Raw genomic sequence first — 20185 nt, forward strand, 5'->3', positions numbered from 1 at the left:
CTGGTCATAGCAAACATCAAATCTGCTGTGCTGCGACCTGGTCACAGTAAACATCACATCCACTGTATTGCAACCTGGTCACAGTAAACATCACATCCACTGTATTGCAACCTGGTCACAGTAAACATCACATCCACTGTACTGTGACCTAGTCATAGTAAACATCATATCTAGTGTGCTGCGACCTGGTCAGAGTAAACATCACATCCACTGTACTGCAACCTGGTCACAGTAAAAATCACATCCACTGTACCGTGACCTGGTCACAGTAAACATCACATCCACTGTATTGCAACCTGGTCACAGTAAACATCACATCCACTGTACTGCAACCTGGTCACAGTAAAAATCACATCCACTGTACCGTGACCTGGTCACAGTAAACATCACATTCACTGTATTGCAACCTGGTCACAGTAAACATCACATCCACTGTATTGCAACCTGGTCACAGTAAACATCACATCCACTGTATTGCAACCTGGTCACAGTAAACATCACATCCACTGTACTGTGACCTAGTCATAGTAAACATCATATCTAGTGTGCTGCGACCTGGTCAGAGTAAACATCACATCCACTGTACTGCAACCTGGTCACAGTAAAAATCACATCCACTGTACCGTGACCTGGTCACAGTAAACATCACATCCACTGTATTGCAACCTGGTCACAGTAAACATCACATCCACTGTACTGCAACCTGGTCACAGTAAACATCACATCCACTGTACTGCAACCTGGTCACAGTAAACATCACATCCACTGTGCTGCGACCTGGTTGAAAGCCACACAGAGCCTCAGGTACATTCGCTTCTGCCACAATGATAAGTCTGTTCAGTATGATGCAAGCAAAGATCTTTCCTGCTATGGACAGAAGTGAGATACCTCTGCAGTTGCCACACTCTGCTTTGCTGCCTTTGTTTTTGTAGAGAGAAACAATTGTGGCATCGTGAAAGTCATTTGGCATCTTTTCTTCATTCCAAATGCACAAAAGGATATCATGGAAGGTCACTATCGTACCAGGGTCCGCTGCTTTGAAAATGTACGCTGGGATTCATCGTTTCCTGATGCCCCGCCTGAATTCATCTGCTTAATGGCTTTCTTGTTCTCATCAACAGAAGGAGACAAGTCAAGCTCGTCAAGTAATGATATAAAAGCAGAAAATGTTGGAAAAGCTCAGCAGGTCTGGCAGCAACTGTGGAGAGAGAAACTGTTTCGCTCTCTGCCAGACATGTTGAGTTTTTCCAGCATTTTCTGTTTTTAATTCAGGTTTCCAGCATCTGCAGTATATTGCTTTCATCAAGCTCTTCAAGGACCGGTAGCTGAGGAATTTGGTTGAGGGATGTGGGATTGACGGTATACAGACTGTTCAGCAAACTGTTGAAGTGTTCCGCCCATCTGTTTCATATTTCTGCCTGATTTTTGATCAAGGACGACCCATCAGCTGAAAGCTGTAGTGGGGCCTGTCCTAGAAGGTCCATAATACAGATTTGAAAGAACTGAAGAATTTTTTGAGTTGTGGAAATCTGCTTATTGCTGTAATTCTTCAGCTTTCCTTGTCCACCACACGCAACTCTGTCTGAACTTTGCTTTTCAGGTGTCGAAATGTGTCTCTTTTAGAGGTGGTGGTTAAATCATTCTGCCACTCCATATATGCTCTATTTATGGCCTACGGAATTTGGGAGATGTTTTTATCATTTTCATCGAACCGAGCCTGATGCACTTGCTTCTTCGGTCCAAGAACAGTGTTTCCTGTTTCAGTGACAATGGATAGAATTTTCAGGTTGGCGGGCAGCCATGATCGGTGCGAGTGGCCGGGGAACGGGCCAACGATTGACCCCCCTACTGCGATTTCATGTTGGCTGGCCAATTAACGGCCAGCCGGTGTGAAATGCATGCTGAGAAGCTCAGCGCTGCCGAGGTGGGGGCAGGAAGAGGGCGAGCGCTGAAATCAGCACGGGTGCGGGGGAGCGTGGAGGCAAGCTCCCTGCAGGCAGAGAGCTGCCTCAGGGAGCTGACGACTTTAAAATCAATGAAGACAGAATTTAAAATCCAGAAAAAATGGCCACGCATCAGAATGAGTCGCCTGTGCATATATGTTATAAAAATTCTGTGCATAGATTTTTTTATTTAGTTACAGAAACCTCATCCTGCCATTGGTCTTAATAGGCCTCTTAATTGTCCGCAGGCATGCTTCCAACTCTCGCGCATGCCCCACGACTGAAATATTGTGTGAGTGCATGATGACGTCAGGACACTCACCCGATGCCATCGCGTGCTATTTTATGCCCAATTGGGTCGGGCATGCGCCCATCTGCGGGACATAAAATTCTACCCAATGTCTTTAAATTTGCTCCACTTCTCGACGCAGTTGCCAACTAGGGGCACGCTAGCTTTGAGTCTTTGATCGAGTGTGTTCTGAAACTGCTTGTAGCAAGTGATGTTACTCAGTTTAGCCATATTGAAAAGAGCTCTGATGACTTATGGTCACTTGCGCTGAGCTGGAGCAACTCACAAGTTGAGAATTGCTCTGATTAGTCTGTGATCTGCCCAACATTCTGCACATTACATAGCATGAGTAATTCGTACATCTTGGAGATCCCTCTGATGCACAACGATGTAGCTGATCATGAGTCACTGTTTTGACCTTGGGTGTAACCACGTAGTCTTGCACTTAATAGCTTGCCTGATCATTGTGTTGGTAATGCAAAGATTGTGCTCAGCACATTTGCTCAGGAGTAAAAGGCCAGCACTGTTAAGCTTTCCAACCCCGTGATTACCCAGAACTCCTTTCCAGTTATTTCTGACTTTCCCCACAATGGCATTGAAGTCTCCCAGGACCACAAGCTTATCATTGACAGAAGTAAACTTAATAAGTTGATCCAGACTCTCATAGTGCTGTTCTTCCATGTCCTCAGGGCTGTTACGAGTTGGTGCCTAGGCATTGATGATGATCATATGATGTTTTCAGTCGAGTGGAAAATGGAACTTCATGAAGTTGATCCTCACAGGAAGTGTAGTAATGCCTTTCGTCAAAAATGATCTGATCGTGAATCCTACACCATGTATCCTGTCCTAACTCTCCATTTTACCTTCCAGAAAGAAGTGTAGCCACCGCCGTCTTCCTTTAGTGAGCCCTCATCAGCGAGCCTTGTCTCACTCAGTGCCATAATGTCGATGCGATAGCGTGCTAGTTCTTTGGATAGAAGAGCTGTTCTCCTTTCAGGTCTTGTTGTGTCCTTTCTGTCCAGTAGCGTCTGGACATTCCAAGCTCAAATGATAAAACATTTTTGTTTCTTTGATTTTGGTGTTATTCGACCATTTAATAGATGATCTGCCAGTTGTGGTAAGTTAGCCAGACGTTTGTAGGGCAGGCAATGTTTAGGGTACCCTTTCTCACCCCCCTCCCCTCGCAAAGGGTGGGCACTGCTGTCTAAAAAGAGTTACCCAGTCACCCCAGATGCTGCTAAACTCCTCTGCTGCTCCGGGTGCAGAGTCAAGTGGCCACTAGTCCAAAGGCCAACCACATGCAGGCTTGTGATGATGATCACTAGTGGTCACCTCCGCCTGTCGCTTTGCCACGCCTCCATCGCTGCAGGACTTTGGAAGAAAGAAACAAAGATGAGTTTGCACAAAAACATGTGTGAGAATGCTTTTAAAGTGGGAGAACCAATGCAGAGGAGCAATCCCACTCTCTCGGTTGCAGTAGCCTGGGTTCAGTGACTCGGAGAACCATTACGACGGAAGACTTCTTTGGTTGCAGTGGAAGACCTTTGCCTTTTGTGACTCGTCATGCTCTTCATGCTTCACAGCTGGACCGCCTTCTAGACCATTGAATCAAACAAGTGATTTCTTCTGCCAGTCCGCTGGAACAGTCTTCGCATGTGAGAGATAGGCAAATCCCAAACTCACCGAAGGTTTGAGACCCGTCAGCTGTCCTCACCTGTCAAAGCGGTTTGCCCGTGGTGTGGCCGTTACCGCATGCAAGCAACTTCCAGGAGCCACAGGTCAGAGCTGAATGTCAGGTGGGGACCAAAGCAGGCAAACTGCTAAGAGCATGACGAGTCTCCCTGTCAGAGCTACCACCCCTCCCTGAGCACCCCATACACCACAAGCCAGGAGTAAACCACTGTGAACTCATCAGCAGAAACTTCCAACCTCCATTTTCTTCAGTGAACCAAAGAGAAATCATCAAACCAGTAACATTTCCAGTTTCCATCTCAAAAGACAGGAGTAATGGTGACTTTTTGGACTCTTAAAACCTAAGTGCATGCTACCTCTTTTGTAATCACCTTTTCTGTGAGTGTGTGAATGGGTACTGTTGCAATTACATTTGGGTGTTGAGAAAATAAACATTTATTCTTTTTTAAAAAACTTATGAGAAAACCTTTCTTGGGAGTCACAGTACTCAAGGGGTTAAAACACTTCTTTAAAACACATCTTGTTGCAGTCAGTCGAGAGGTGGAAAAAGAGGGAGCCATCCTTCCATCCCTCCCCTGTCCATAACATACCATCAAGTCTACTTATTGCATAACATTTTTTTCTTCATGTCGCCTCTTTTGTCTAACAATCACCTTAAATCTGTACCCTTCGGTGTTTGATCCTTCAGGCATTGGAAACTGTTTCTCTTGATTTACTCTATCAAAATTCTCCATGATTTTAAACACCTCTACCAAATCTCTCTTCACTTTCTCTGCTCTAAGGAGAATGACCTGTTTCTCCAGTCTATCCATGTAACTGTAATCCCTCAGCCTGGGAATCAAGACAGTAGGATGAAGCAAAAAAAGCGGTTGTATGATGGATGTCACCTTGATAATAGAAGAAACAATCAGGCTGAATATAAAAAATGCAGAGAAGTGGAAAATAAATTTAAGAGGGACTAGGTGACAATACAAGAATAGTTTGGCTTCCAACATAAAAGGGAATCTAGAGGTCTTCTGTAGGCACGTTAACAGTGAAAAGGTTGTCAGAGGAGCAGTAGACTGATTAGGAACCAAAATGGAGATCTATAGCTGGAGGGTGAAAGCATGGCTAATGAGTAACACTGGTGTTTATCAAGGAAACTGGTGTTCGCCAAAGCAACGGTAAACAAAGAGATTGTCAGGACACTGGATGGGATAAAGGTAAGGTACTGGCAAGATTGGCAGAATTTAAGGTGGCTATACCAGCCGATTGGCATATCCAGCCCGGATGAAATGTATTCTAGATTGCTAAGGGAATTAAAGGAGGAATTGCAGAGATGCTGGCCACAATCTTTCAATCCTCTTTAGTTGCAGGGGTAGTGCCAAAGCACTGGAGGATTGCAAATATTACACCCTTGTTCAAAAAAGGGAGAAAGATAAACCTGGCAAATACACGCCATTCAGTTTAAAGTGGGTGGTGGGGAGACTTTAAGAAAACAATATGCAGGGTGAAAATTAACAGTTACTTGGACAAACATGAACTAGTAAATGAGAGCCAGCATGGATTTGTCACACAAACATTGCATTGGACTTACTTGATTTGGTTTTGCAAAGGGGTAGCTAAGTATGAATGAGGGAAGTACAGATGATTTTGTATTTAAGGGCTTTCAGAAATGCTTGAAAAAGTACCACATATTGGGTAGCTTTGCTAACAAAATTGAAGCACGTGGGATAAAAGGGAAAGGAGCGGCATGGATACCAAATTGACCAATGGATAGAAAACAGACAGTTGTGCTACCTGATTGTTTTCAGTCTGGAGGGAGATATATAGTGTCGTTCCCCAGGGTTCAATACTAGGAACAATTCCGCTTTTAATACACATTAATGACTTGGACTTGGAGTGTTACAGTGCAAAATTTTAAAATTTGCTGCTTAAGATGATCAGATCATAACACATAGGAGCAGGAGTAGGCCATTTGGTCCATCTTGCCTGCTCCGCCTTTTGATAAGATCATGGCTGATCTGATTGTCGTCTTAAATCCACTATCCTGTCTGTCCCCCATAACCCTTAACTCCCTTAAATTAAGGATTATGGGAGACAAAAATCTGTCTAACTCAGCCTTGAATATATCCAATGACCCAGCCTCCACTGTTGTCTGCGGAAGAGCATTCCAAAGACTAATAACTCCCTGAGAGAAGAAATTTCTCCTCAACTCCATCTTAAATGGGAGACCCCTTATTTTTAAACTGTGCCCCCAGCTCTAGATTCTCCCACAAAGGAAACCATCTTCTTGACTCTATCAAACCCCCTCAGAATCTTATATGTTTCAATAAGATCACCTCTCATTCTTCTAAACTCCAAACAGTATAGGCCCAACTGCTCAACCTTTCCTCATAAGACAACCCTTTCATCCCTGGAATCAGCTTGTGAACCATCTCTGGCTGCTTCCAATGCAAGTTTACACCTTCTTAAGTAAGGAGGCCAAAACTATACACAGTACTCTAGGGTGCAGTCTCACCAAAACCCTGTACAGCTATAGCAAGACTTCCCTACTTTTATATTCCATCCCCTTTGCAACGCAGGCCAACATTCCATTTGCCTTCCTAATCACTTGCTGTACTTGCATGCTAACCTTTCGTGATTCATGTACATGGATACCCAGATTCCCTGCCGTATTCTGTCTCTCTCTATTTAAATAATATTCTCCTTTCTATTCTTGCTACTGAAGTGGACAACCTCACATTTTCCCACGTTACACCCCATCTGTTAATTTTTTGCCCATTCACTTAACCGATATCCCTTTGCACACTCTTGGTATCCTCCTCACAACTTGCTTTCTTACCTATCCTTGTATCATCAGCAAATTTGGCTACAATGCAGTCAGTCCATTCATCCAAATCATTAATATAGATTGTAAATAGTTGAGACCCCAGCACTAATCCTTACCGCACTCTACTAGTTACTGTTTTCCACCTGAAAATGATGGAGACTAGCATTTTTCCAATGACAGAGGTGTTACATTTGTTGTTTTCCAATCTTCTGGGCATAATCTAGGGAATTTTGGAAGATTACAACCAATGCATCCATTATCTCTGTAGCCACTTCCTTTAAGACTCTTGGATGCAGGCCATCTAGGGGACTTGTCAGCCTTTAGTCCCATTATATTTCCTTGTACTTTTTCCCTAGTGGTTGTGATTTTTTAAAGTTCCTCCCTCCCTTCTGCTTCTTGTATTTCTACTATTCTTAGGATACTTTCTGCGTCTTCTATTGTGAAGATAGATACAAAGTATTTGCTCAAAGCCTCTGCCATTTCCTTGCTTCCCATTATTAATTTCCCAGTCTTACCTCGCAGAGACCAACAATTACTTTAGCTACTCTCTCCCTTTTTATATACTTGCATCAATTTTACTGTCTATTTTTTTATTTCTTGCTAGTTTTCTCTCATACTATAATTTCTCCTCTTTATTTTATTTTAGTCATCCTTTGTTGGTTTCTAAAATTTTCCTAATCTTCTGGGCTACCACTTTTCTTTGCAGCATTGTACATCTTGGCCTGGATATTAATGGAGGTGTGGAGACTTGCGATTCGGAGTTGCGAATTGTCCTGATGAGTGCAAGATGAAAAGCTTCGTCAAAATGTCTCCTTTTTTTCAGCAATACTCAAATTCATATATAATTAGAACATATACTTTAGAATTGAATAAATGGTTACAGGGAGTAAAATGGCTAGAGACAACCATTTTACCCACAAGCATTTTCATACACATACAGGGGAAGCACTAAACTTAATTAATAACAGCTCTGAATTTAATTAAAGACAAACAATGTTACTTCATGTTGGTAGCATCGATTGGAATTCTAGTACCCCTGTCCTTTTTGGAAATAGGTATTGATAAGGACTATCCTTTCACAATTTAAATGCTTCATTCATTACTAAAGGAATATAGAAAAACATTGGTAACACACATTAATGGAGTTCAGTCTGGGATTTGGCATTGTTAAATATTAGGAAAGCATTCTTAAAATTTAGCTCAGTGTATAATGAAAGGCAAATGGATTTCTAAAAGTCAGAATTGAACATTATCAGACACCCTGTACAAAAGACGGATGCTATAACAATTTAGCCTTTAACTAAACTAGAAAAGGACAACTTTAAGAATCACTATTTCTGTGTTAAAAGTTTAAAATCACTTTATGAAAATATAGAAACAAATGAAATTAATTAGGGTTGATATTGTTAAGGTCCCAGCTGAGGTTACCCCTGGACAAGCCAGATCTCAGGGTGGAGCCCAGCTTGAAAGCTCCTAACTTTTATTTTTTGTTTAGATACGTGGAGAGTAGCTACTGAACAGAGTCACAGAAGTCAGCTGATGAACTTTTAACAAAAGAATAAAACATTTATTTAACAAGAAATGATTAACTATATTACAATACTCCTTCACCCACAACTAAAGCTTTACAGATATGTACAGATTTGTTAGGATACACAAGTTACAAAAATTATCTTATGCTCTGATGTTCACAGTAAGTACACAGTCCATATAAACCAATAGGCGACCAGTGGTCAGGTACACTAAACTCTGAAACCGAGTGACAGATGCCACTCCAAACAAATGCTATGAATCTTTCATCAGCTCCTCCCAGATGGTTGTCACACCATGAGCCAACCAGCCTCACTGAACTCTGTCTTTCACATGAGGGTTTCCAATCTTCTCTTTCCAAGAACTCGCTTTGGAATCTTTCCCGAAAACTGATGCTTTCTCTCAAGACGCCTTCTGCAAGGGTTCACTTCCAGGGTTTAGAATTCTCCTACTGATGTTCCTCTCCCCTGGGTCACCACATGCATTCAAGCTTTCTTCCATGCAATCTCTGTCACCGACTCAGCCGTCAACGGTACAGCACTGCTTCACGTGCCCATAGCAAAGAGTTATAGACCTTCACCCATCTCTTTGCACCTTCTGGCCTCTCACTTTAAATCTGCTTCCTGCAGCTCTCCTTCCTTTAAGCTTGAAGCTTGGAACCTTCCTTTTCTCCTCACTCTTAACTTCACTTCACAGGACCTTTATGAGGTGTCTGTTCTTCCTTTGACTAGAAGGCCTTCTTGGGACTTTCTCCTGTTTCTGTCTCACTCCTTAGCCTTGGGCCCTTTCTTCTTTAGATTGTGATTTGCTATCTGTCCCTTTTCACGTCCTGCCTGTCCTGGCAGCTTCTTCCAACTGTAATCAAACTGCTGTTTTTTCCTGTGTGTGTGTGGGTGGGTCTCCCTCTCTGGACCCCTGTTGCTAGGCGACAGCACAGTTTTTTCTTCTCTCGTGTTTGCTTTAATTTCTCCCCAAGAGCCATAAAACTCATTAGAAATGCAGGTATACAAACAGCTTTAGACCTGCTGTCTCCCTCAAAAATGAAACGAAATCCCAGGTTTCACCTTTCAAAGTGAAACTAAAACTCAACTTGACCTTTTCGTAACACACAAATACAGAAATACAAATCTAACTTAAACTTTAAAGCTAAAACTCATTCCTAACACCCACAAATACAAATTATAACTTACTTAAACTGTCTCTATTTCCAAACAATATTAGAACATTTAAACATTTATTGACCAGACACATGCTCACAGTGCTCATATAATAAGGTCATCCTCAACAATTAAATAATAGTGAATTATAAGGGTTAATCAAAAGGGAGGAGTTTAAACAAGAAGGCAGCACCCATTGCTGCTAGAGATGATGTAATTTAGTTTAGTGAGGTATAAAAGATACAGGATTTTCTCCAGAAAAGCAGAAGTATTGAAGGAGGATTAAAGGGAAACCTTAAACCAATGCTCCTCAGGCTGTCTAAGAGTTGGACACTTTAAATGAACAGATTTTTTGTCCCCTGCTATTCAGCCAAAGCTACTCTGGGATTTACAGTAATACTTTGCTTCAAATATTTGATGGATATCATAAGTGATTTTTTTAGTCTGTAGCATTATTTTTTAACGCCTCTTTTACTGGATTCTGTGTTGGAACAAAGGTTATGTTTTCCATCTTTCTAGTCTTTAATGTCGTGATATACTTATCCACTTTTGGGTGTATTGCATTTTAAACAGTTCTTTAATAAGTTAAACAGTTCTTTAATAAACTTGTAAATAAGTTAGTAAAATATAATGGCCAGAATTTTCTAGTCGGCCGCTGATGCGTTAAATGACGCTCGGTGACGTCGAGCGAGCGTCCCAATGTCACCGTGCGCCATCGCGATATTTAGGTGGCCGGGCAAGCGGTGTTCTCCGGTGTGCGCCCGCCATTAATTACTGATGTACTTAAGGCCCTTGAGGCAGTCATTGACTGCAATTTTTCGGGGCCTGTGCAATCTTCAGGATGTCGCACGGGCGCAACTGGCAGGCAGGTAGGAGGCATTTGTACAAACCTCATCCACGGGCAGGAAAAGAGTGGTAAGTGGTGTTGTGAATGGCATCTGTTAGATATTTAATTGTGAAATTGAGCTATTTGTCTATGTGAAGACTTCAAAACTCATACCAGCTGCTTGGACAGGAGTAACAGCCTTCAGGTCAGGACTCTACAGTAAAGATCATTTTTGGGGCCTGCAGGTTTCAGGAAGCCTTCCCTTAGCCTGGGAATGGGAGTTCTGCCCTCCACTGGAGGCACCTCTTCTGAGGAAGAAGGGAGGGCCAGAAGGGGGCGGAGGCCAGGAGTCCACATTCAGCCTCCAGGGGAGCCACCTTTGGGAGGAGAGGTGTAGGCTCAAGGGGCGCAGGGCCAACAGGAAGTCCAAGGCGGAAGGGGCCGCAGAAGACGCCACTATCCTGCTGCCAGGGTATACAGGCAGCAAAACAGCTACCTCAATATGTCTGAGGTGCAGTGCCGAAGGAGGCTCCATCTTTCAAGGGAGACAGTCACCTCCATTTGTCAGATGATTGGCCCTGAGATCTGCACCAACTGTGTGGATGGGCACCCCATACCAGTGACACTAAAGGTCACAGCTGCCCTTAACTTCTATGCCTCGGCTCTTTCCAGGGGTCAGTGGGTGATCTTTGTCTCCCAGTCAGCTATCCACACTTGTGTCAAGCAGCTGACATGTGCTCTATTTAGGCGTGCATTGACTTTCATCCACTACCCCTGGGACAAGGCCAGCCAGGCTGAGTGAGCCAGAGGCTTCGTGGCCATTGCTGGCTTCCCCTGCATCCAGGGTGCAATAGACTGTACACATGTGGCCATCAAGGCGCCAGCAGGTGAGCCCGGTGCCTTCGTCAACAGGAAGGGCTTCCACTCCATGAACGTGCAGATAGTGTGTGATCACAGGATGCTGATTCTACAAGTTTGTGCAAGGTATCCAGGCAGCTCCCACGATGCCTACATCCTCAGACACTCCCAGGTGCCGGGGCTCTTCAGTGTTCCAGCCCGGCTGGATGGATGGCTGCTGGGTGACAAGGGCTATCCCCTCAGAAGATGGCTTATGACACCTCTCCGCTATCCAAGAACAGAAGCTGTGCAGCGGTACAATAGGAGCCACGCCTCCACAAGGGCTGTGGTGGAGAGAGCCATCGATCTTCTCAAGGTGCGCTTCCGATGCCTGGACCTCTCAGTACCCCCCAGATTGTGTGTCACTGATAGTGGTTGTATGCTGCCCTCTCCACAATGTTGTACTGGAAAGAGACGACGCAGTGGATGAAGACGACGTAGACACAGTTGCTCCAGCTGTCACGATGAGTCCAGCAGTGAGTCCGAGGATAAGCATTCACAGGAGAATGCTGAGGGGGTAGATGCTGACCTGGGCATACTCCAGGGGGGCAGGGACACCCGGGAGGCTTTAATCCAACAAACCTTCAGCTAGTCCAACACAGGTGGATCTTCAACACACATCAGGGCTGAGTGTTAAATCAGCCTGGATAGGAACATTACCTAAGGCCCTTGTCAATAAAGCTCAATGTCAAACAACTCACTCATAACATCATGGGTTGCCATCCACCTGCAGAAGTAAGCAATCACCCTGAGCCATGCTCACATATCAAAATTTAATAAGATTACAAAATTAACTTCAGAAACCAAAAATAAGGTGTTGGACATCACACCAAGTCTTAATGAATTAATATGGGGCAACATAAAAGAACCAGTGAGAAACCCGTGGTGTGCCTAATGTGCCTTAAATTTATGCTTATGGGTGCTACATCTAGGTGCTCCCCCCTTGCTGCCACTGACATCTGAGACAGCCTGCTCATTGTACTGTCCTGTTGGCCTCGATGACCGGGTGTCCTCTGGCCCATGGAGCCTGTGCTGGCCCCGCCTGTGAGGGAGCGGCTAGTTCCACAGCTAGCATCTCCCCAGTCGCCACACCCTCATTGGATGCCACGGTCACTGGCAGAGGGGCAGAGGAGCTGCTGCCCTCATCCGGAGTGCCCTGAGAGGAGCCCGCAGAGATGATAGGCAGCTGCTGCGCCGACATGAGGTCGCTTTGGACCTCCCTGCTCACCGTAGATGGATGGGCACCGAGCTGAGATACTTGGTGCCCAAACAGTCTCCCACACTGACACTGACCAGCAGAGATCAATGTTGCTGTGAGGGCTTGTGGCTCTGAGCGCAACCCCAGGAGGCCCTGATTAGTCTCCTGGAGGAGCCTCTCCACGAGAGTCGCCACTCTCTCCATGGAGAAATCATGGCGCTCGGCTATGAGGCTCATTGCATCGGTGATGCTCCGCATGGACCCCTCCAGCACGGGCAACATGTCACGCATAGCCTCATGTATCTCCACCAGATCTTCCCACATACCCTGCTGCACTTCCAATGCTTGCTACCTCACGGACGACTCTAGGGACATCATCAGCCACCGACCGCGCAGTCCTCCGGCTGCCGGCACCATAGGCACTCTCTGTCCCCGTCCACACCTCAAGCGAGTGTGAAGTGCCCACGCGCACCCGTTCCTGCTCGGCCCACCCGACGGGAAAATTCTCCCCAATGTCTCATGTAGTCTTCTGTAAACTGCTTAAGAACCCCTTCTTTGTATTTTCTAAAATAGGGAGATACAATTTTTTTTGAAGAGAGACCCCCAGGCCCTTATAATATCTGGGTAATTATTACCTAGCTGATAATTATTTGAAAGGCTATCTGGAAGAAGGTATTATCTTTTCATAGTTATCTTCCTTGGGGAATAAGTGGTTCATTTGTTCAGACCCAAAAACAAATGTCTGTGAATATTATGACACAGCCAATGGTACGGGCTGAGTTGCTCAAATCCCAGAGGGAAACTTGAAACAACTGTCATAACCCATTTTTGCAATTTGTATATTTTTAGACGCAGGCTTTGAATTCAGTAGTAATAAGACCACCGAGCCTCAAGAGGATTTTTATAAAACTAAATTAAACATTTATTAATACAAGAAAGATTGTAAACACATACATATGTCTATAAAATTACTACTGTAATAACTACAAAATCCCCTAATTAATCTGACTCTCAGTTACATCCCCATTAAGGCAACAGTAAATCTCATAGATTTAAACAGACACCTGGCAAAGCACACCCTGGGTAGTTGCATTCAAAATGAGTTTCTTTCAGCAATGGGTCCTTTCAGAAAGCAGCTTAAGGCTTACAGGCTGGAAGCCTTTCACACTTGTTGCATCTTAAAATGCCCCTACCTTACACATAATCTCCTTTCTTCTTTATACATATCTTTCTCTTTGAATGTAAGTTTTCTATTCTATCACTAGGCTTTTAACTTTACCTCTTCTAACAATGGCCAGGATTTTCCCCTCGGCGATTTGGGGGCAGGGCCTGGTCACCGAGGGGAAAATGACGCAGGATGTCATCGGGAGGAATCCCTGACATCATCCCAGTCCATTTAAATTTTTAGGAAAGCGGGCAGACAGCGAAATCAGCTGTCTGCCCGCCGACCTGTCAATGGCCAATTGAGGCCATTGACAGGCTATTTAAGGCTGGCGGGCAGGCCAGGAGACCCAGCAGGCTCCAGATTATTCATGAAACATCATCCACTGGTGGGATGAAGTTTCGTGTCCGTTTTGTAAGAAATTAATAAAGTTTATGCGTTCTTTATTAACATGTCCCATCTCGTGTGACATTGTCACATGAGGGGGATATGTTAATTTTTTAATGTTTCTATTTTTAAAGTTTTTTCCACTGTTAGTATTCTCCCTGAGACAGGACTTTGCCTCAGGGAGAAGTGTGCTCTTAAGCGCGCATGCGCGAAAGAGCGCACTTTGACAGATGCGAATTCCCTCCCCCCCGGAACAGGAAGCGCATAGCGCATCCTGTCGGGGATGCCGCTGGGCGGGCCTTAATTAGCCCACCCACTTAAAATAGCGGCGGGCCCCATTTCAGTGGCGGGGGTCAGCTGGCCACCCGCCGCCAAGCCATCCGAGGGCAAAATTCTGCCCAATAACATCCTTTCATCCCACCAATTTTATTAGTAAGCTGGAAAAAAAACTCATTGCTTGGCGTCTTCTAGCTAGGTGCAAGATTTCACCTGCAGTCTTGAATGGTTTCTTTTAACAAATGCAAATTTACACTTTACCTTCTACCCTCCTTACATTTACCTAATTAACATCTCAAAACTATTATACATCCAAAGCACTCAGACTAGCTGGCTTTAATCCAATTAACACACACACGTACACACACATAGACACAGACACCACTAAATTCTATTTTAAAATAATTTCCAATAACATTATTGACATTATTATATCTTTTTGACAGTGGGAAGTGGCTATTTTGAACTCAAATGAGGATGATTATAGAGAGAATGCTCATGATCTGGGGTAGCCCCCAAAAAGGGGTTAGGATTATAATTCACTTCAGGCATGGGGCTATAAGGATAGAGAGGCATAGGTTGACATGGCGGGTATGAAGGGCCATGGGAGGTGGGTATCAGGGCATAAATTGGCATGGAGGGTATGAGGGGACATGGTGATGTGGTTAGGGGCATGTTGGTATGGATGAAGCATGGGGAGTGGGTGGGGCTGAGAGGATGTGTAGGGTACAGGGTAAAGAGCCTAACTGCTTTTATTATAACTGGGACAAAGTTCCAGAGCGCTGAGGTAGGCCTTTTAACCAGCCCGTCTGAGCACTTGGCAGCCCATGTTGCTGCCTACAAATTGTTTCCGGGAGCGGCGGGCCTGATTCCAGAATGTACCCGCGCCCCGGAACAAATATCTGGCCATTTGAAACTCCCATGGTGTATGCACCGGGTCGGGAAATTTCCCAACTCTATGAAGGTGAAAATCTAGACCAATTTCTCTGAATTGATACAATCTGTAACTCCTTAAGTTCACCACAGATGATGCATCCTTTTTGTAGCATCTTTTTCAATGGAATTTATCTTTGTTGAGAGTTATGAAATAACTCCTTAAATGCCTGTCACTGCTTCTTACTGTCTTACTGTTTAACCTATTTTATCATTCCACTTTAGCCAACTTTGTCTTCACATTCTTGTAATTAACTTTATTTAAGTTTAAGACACTAGTTTCAAATCGAAAATTCTTACCCTCAAACTGAATGTGAAATTCCACCATGTTACGATGATTCTTACCTCAAAGATCTTTTAATCTGAAGTAATTAATTAATCCTGTTTCATTACACATTACCAAGTCTAAAATAGACTGTTCCCTGGTTGGTCCAAATCATTTTATTCTAAGAAAGTGATCCGAATACACTCTTATGAACTCGTCCTCCAGACTACCTTTGCTAATTTGGCTTGTCTGATCTATGTGAACATTAAAATCTCCCATAGTTGTTGCAGTACCTTTCTTACGAGCCTCCATTATTTCTAAATTTTTACTCTGTACTATAGAACAACCCACAAAAAAACCCATTTGGCCAAAACACACAAGTAAGGCAACCACTCCCTTATAGATTTTAACCATAAAGATCCAATAATATTACCCAAACAAAATAATTGTTGTCACATCAATAAAGGTATACCACATGACTCCTCAAACAGTTCCTCTCAGATGTGGAAATCCAGAAGAAAGGTTCAGAAACAGACTGCTCCCTGACAACAAAGACTTTCTGGCTTGAAACTGGATGGCTACTTCAAATTCACAACTTTTGCACCTCCTCAGCACATATACCTGATCTCAGGACATTTTCCCCACAGAGCCACCACAACTCAGTTAAACACCTTTCCTTAAATACCTATTTTCCCTTTCATCTCAAATTCCATTGTCCTCATATGTAAGCTGTAAAAGTTTCTTGTCGCTTCTAAACTTCCCTTTGAAATTCAACAGCTGAAAAGTCAAGTCTCCATTTATCTTATAATTTTAAATCCAATCTATTTATTTGTAAACCCAACCTCACCATAACCTCTCATTACAAATGCATGAACCTAACACCTTTACACTTTTATCTCTCAGTTCTCACAGACAAGCTGTGCCTATTAACCTCCCCCCGGTTTAATTAATCATGGCCTCCCCCGCCACAAACACACACAGAGGGCGGGATTTTCTGCACCCACCTGCTGCCAGGATCTTCCGGTCCTGCCGCAAGTCAATGGACTTCTGGCTGGAATGCCGCCTTGCCCACAGTGGGTCCACCCATGTCGGGGCCGGAAAATCCTGGCCAGGGCCTTCTTTACAGAATACCGCCATATTTCTAAAAAATATTTTTAAAAATAGCATCCATCATCACAGGTAGGTCATGTCTAATGTGTCTAATTGAATTTTCATGGAAGTAACTGAAAGTAGTAGACAGGGGAAAGTTTATAGAGGTAGTTTATATGGACCTCCAGAAGTTACTCAGTGAAGTTCAGTATAAGAGATAGTCAGCTAAAATTAGATCTCATGGAAATGAAGGCAAATTATTGACCTGGTCAAAGCTTGGTTAGGCAGTAGAAATTAGAGATGAGGGGTAATGAATAGGTACTCAAATTAGAAAGGAGTGAATAGTCCCATAACGCTCTGTATATATTTCTATATTTTATTAATGAAGTAATATGATAGAGAGCCATGTGTCCAGGCTTGCCTATGACACAAAAATTGGTGGCATGGTATGTAGTATAGACAGGAACATAAAATTGCACAGCAATGCTGATGGGTTAAGTAAGCAGGCAAAACTCTGGAAGATGGATTTTATTGCAGGTAAGTGTCAGGTTTTCCACTTTGGACTAAAAAAGGATAGATCTGAGTAATATTTAAATAGTGAAAAGCTAGGAATAGCGGAGGTCCAAAGAAATTTAAGGGTCCATGCCTACAGATCACTGAAATGTACTGGTCAGATACAAAAATAATCAAAATTGTGAATGGAATGTCCGCCTTTATAATGAGAGGGCTAGAATAAAAGAGAAGGAGCTTTGCTACAGCGATATAAGTGCTTAGAATGGATTTTTTAAAGTTAATTCATGGGATATGGGCATTGCTGGCAAGGCCAGAGTTTATTGCCCATCCCTAATTTCCCTGTGGGGTGGTAGCAGTGAGCCGTTCTTGAACTGTTGCAGTCTGTGTGGTGATCAGGTAGGGAATTCCAGAATTTTGACGCAGCGATGATGAAGGAATGGTGATATATTTCCAAGATAGGATGGTGTCTGATTTGGAAGGGAAGTTGGAGGTAGTTTTCCCATCTGCCTGCTATCATTGTCTTTACAATTGGTAGAGGTCATAGGTTTGGAAGATGCTGCAGTGCATCTTGTAGATGGTACACACTGTAGCTGTGTTGCACTTTGAAAGAGTACTGTGCAGATTCACCAGAATCCAGGGCTCCCTAGGTTAGATTGTGAGGAGAGAAAGAGTTGTATTCCATAGAGTGTAGAGGGCTAAAGGCTGATTTGATTGCGGGTTTTAGCATTTTGAAATGAATTGGCAACATATGTAGAGAAACTTTTTTCCACTGAGGGATATAACTTTAAAATCGGAGCTAGGTCATTTAGGAGAAAAATTAGGAAACACTTCTTCATGGAAAAGGTGGTAGAAGTGTGGAACTCTCTCTCACAAAATCAGTGGGTGCTAGCTCAATTAATTGTATGAGATTGATAGATTTTTTTCTCGCCAAGGGTATAAAAGTATATGGTGCCAGGCTGGTTGAATGGAGTTAGGATGCCAATCAACCATGACCTCATTGAATGACAGAACAGGCTTGAGGGGCTGAAAGGCCCAGTCTTGATCATATGTTCCTAATTCACCTTTTATTTTTTATGTTATTAATTAGGTATTGTACAGAATTCACGATTGAATCTCTGTCCTTCCACTGCACTGTGGAGAATCGTCCATTTGCTAGATGGATGCAGTATCTTCGAGAGGGTTACACTGTCTGTGTAACATGTCAGCCACCAGCCATGAATTCACACAACCACCGTTGTCATGGTGATGGGGCGAGTGATAAAGGGTAATTATGAACTCAATCACATATGCATGTATGAACACTAAACATAATTCAGTTACTAACTTAATTTACTAATGTGATTTCTTGAGTTTACCAGTTTCTGAAATATGTTCTATTATTGAACAATGTCAGCCCATTAGTAATTTTGCTTGATGAGCCAACTCTTTAATTCTCTTCATTAGTACAAACATATCACTGCTGATCATTACTTATCATCAAATCAAAAAGGCATAAAATTTGGAATACATTTTTCTCATGTATAGCATGCATTTTGTTCACAGTATATCCATTATCCTGTACTTAGTGACTTGTGACAATAGGACATTACAATTTACAGTGCTACATTTTGGTTAGAGGTGAAAAGAAACCTTAAAAAAAGAAAATTAGTATTAAATGATGGTTATTCTAACCTGGCACTAGAAATTTAGTTTTAGTTACAGTTGTCCACAGCAGTTTACAATTAACTTCAATTGCTTGGTTTGCCTATTTAGATCACATTGGCACATTCAGTACTTGGGCAGTGGATCACATAGGCACATTCAATACTTGGGCAATGAATCATGCAGGCACATTCAATACTTGGGCAGTGGCCTTAACAGGACAAACTATCCAGGAACACTGCTGCATGAGATCCACCAATATATACGTATTTCACAGGTTGAATGCACATATAAGACATATGTTTCAAGTACTCTTTGCAGATGCTGACATACCTGCTTCATTTTTTGTTCACCATCATTTCCTGTTTTTATTTCAATTTTCCAATTGTATAGGTTCTATAATTCAGATCAGTTTAGAATTTGTTTTGTTGTCAGGTGTATTTTGTTCTCATTAAAGCTGGTTCGTTCTGTCTGTATACGTTTCATCTACACATTTTTCCATATCTACTGACAAAGTTAGTACTTTTGTTGATTTTAATATTTTTTCATGTTTCCATTTCTGACAGGACTCATATTTTCCAGTGGCAAGCAGTGGGTAATTCTCAATGTAGAGGAACATGGAAAAAAGTGCGTGAGGTGGCACAGTGCTCATGCCCCATTGTCCACAGCTTTATATTTACTTGAAATATCATTCCTTATTTTGGAAACTTTACACACTAAGTTATAAACTGTTATGTTACGTTAAGGTTAAATTTATAACAATCTGACAAAAACCATTCATCTTGCTTTCAAGATCACATTGTGGGAGTATTACTGTAAAACAGCATTGATATTTCTGAATGTGAATGAAGATCTTTAGACCAGTTCAAACATTTAATAAAATTGGTACAGGCCTGAAGACTCAATCACTAAATTTCTGTGAATTTTATGTTGCATTCTTGAGTTTTCAGTTCTTGTTTAAAAATAAAATGCCTCGTGACATATCGCAGACATTGTTAGTTTAGGGATTCATATTAAACTTGGTGATAAGCTTTTCTTTAGTATTTTAAAATAAATTTAAATCAGTAAGAATGCATTTAGGAGACTTGCCCTTTCAGATTCGAATCTGGTCCAGACAAGGAGGAAAATAGTTCAGACAGAACAAATCCAACTCCCAGTAGAGATGTCCAAAACACCAACTTGCCACATGCTAAGTAGTGATTGAGCAATCTTATTGACAGTGCTGTAAAATTAAAGTGTGGGATGCAAATGTGATGGTGGGTTTAGTGGGCACTGCTTTTCTAAGATGGGGGCTTAGGCACATTCCCTGGATTTGATGGAGTGAGTTCTGCATTGCATCTGGACCATGCTTTACCTGACCTTGAGATGAAGGATCAGGCAGAAAAAATCTTCTATTGCCCCCAGACAAATCAACACATTTTCTAAGCACAAAATTAAATGCGCGTTTTTGGACTTTCTACCCAGTACGAATTTGGAGATTGCATTGTATTCATTCACGATTGTAAGATAAATTAAGAAAAAAAGATAATTGAAAGAATGTTTAGTCATGTTGCTTAAGATGCATGCAGTTTTTGT

The 20185-nt window shown here is 42.7% G+C and overlaps 1 protein-coding gene across 1 annotated transcript in view; it reads left to right on the forward strand.

Annotated features, from left to right (window-relative positions):
* Positions 1–19515, forward strand: part of sbspon (somatomedin B and thrombospondin type 1 domain containing) — a 68592-nt gene extending 49077 nt beyond the window's left edge. Inside the window, exons 4-5 of the mRNA XM_078540312.1 lie at positions 18057–18233; positions 19177–19515. Coding sequence (XP_078396438.1) covers positions 18057–18233; positions 19177–19294 — 295 coding nt within the window. The 3' untranslated portion in view covers positions 19295–19515. The remainder of the gene's footprint in view (positions 1–18056; positions 18234–19176) is intronic.
* Positions 19516–20185: the final 670 nt, after the last annotated feature.

Source organism: Cetorhinus maximus, chromosome 4 (genome assembly GCF_964194155.1).
Source record: "Cetorhinus maximus chromosome 4, sCetMax3.hap1.1, whole genome shotgun sequence".
Classification (NCBI taxonomy): Eukaryota; Metazoa; Chordata; class Chondrichthyes; order Lamniformes; family Cetorhinidae; genus Cetorhinus; species Cetorhinus maximus.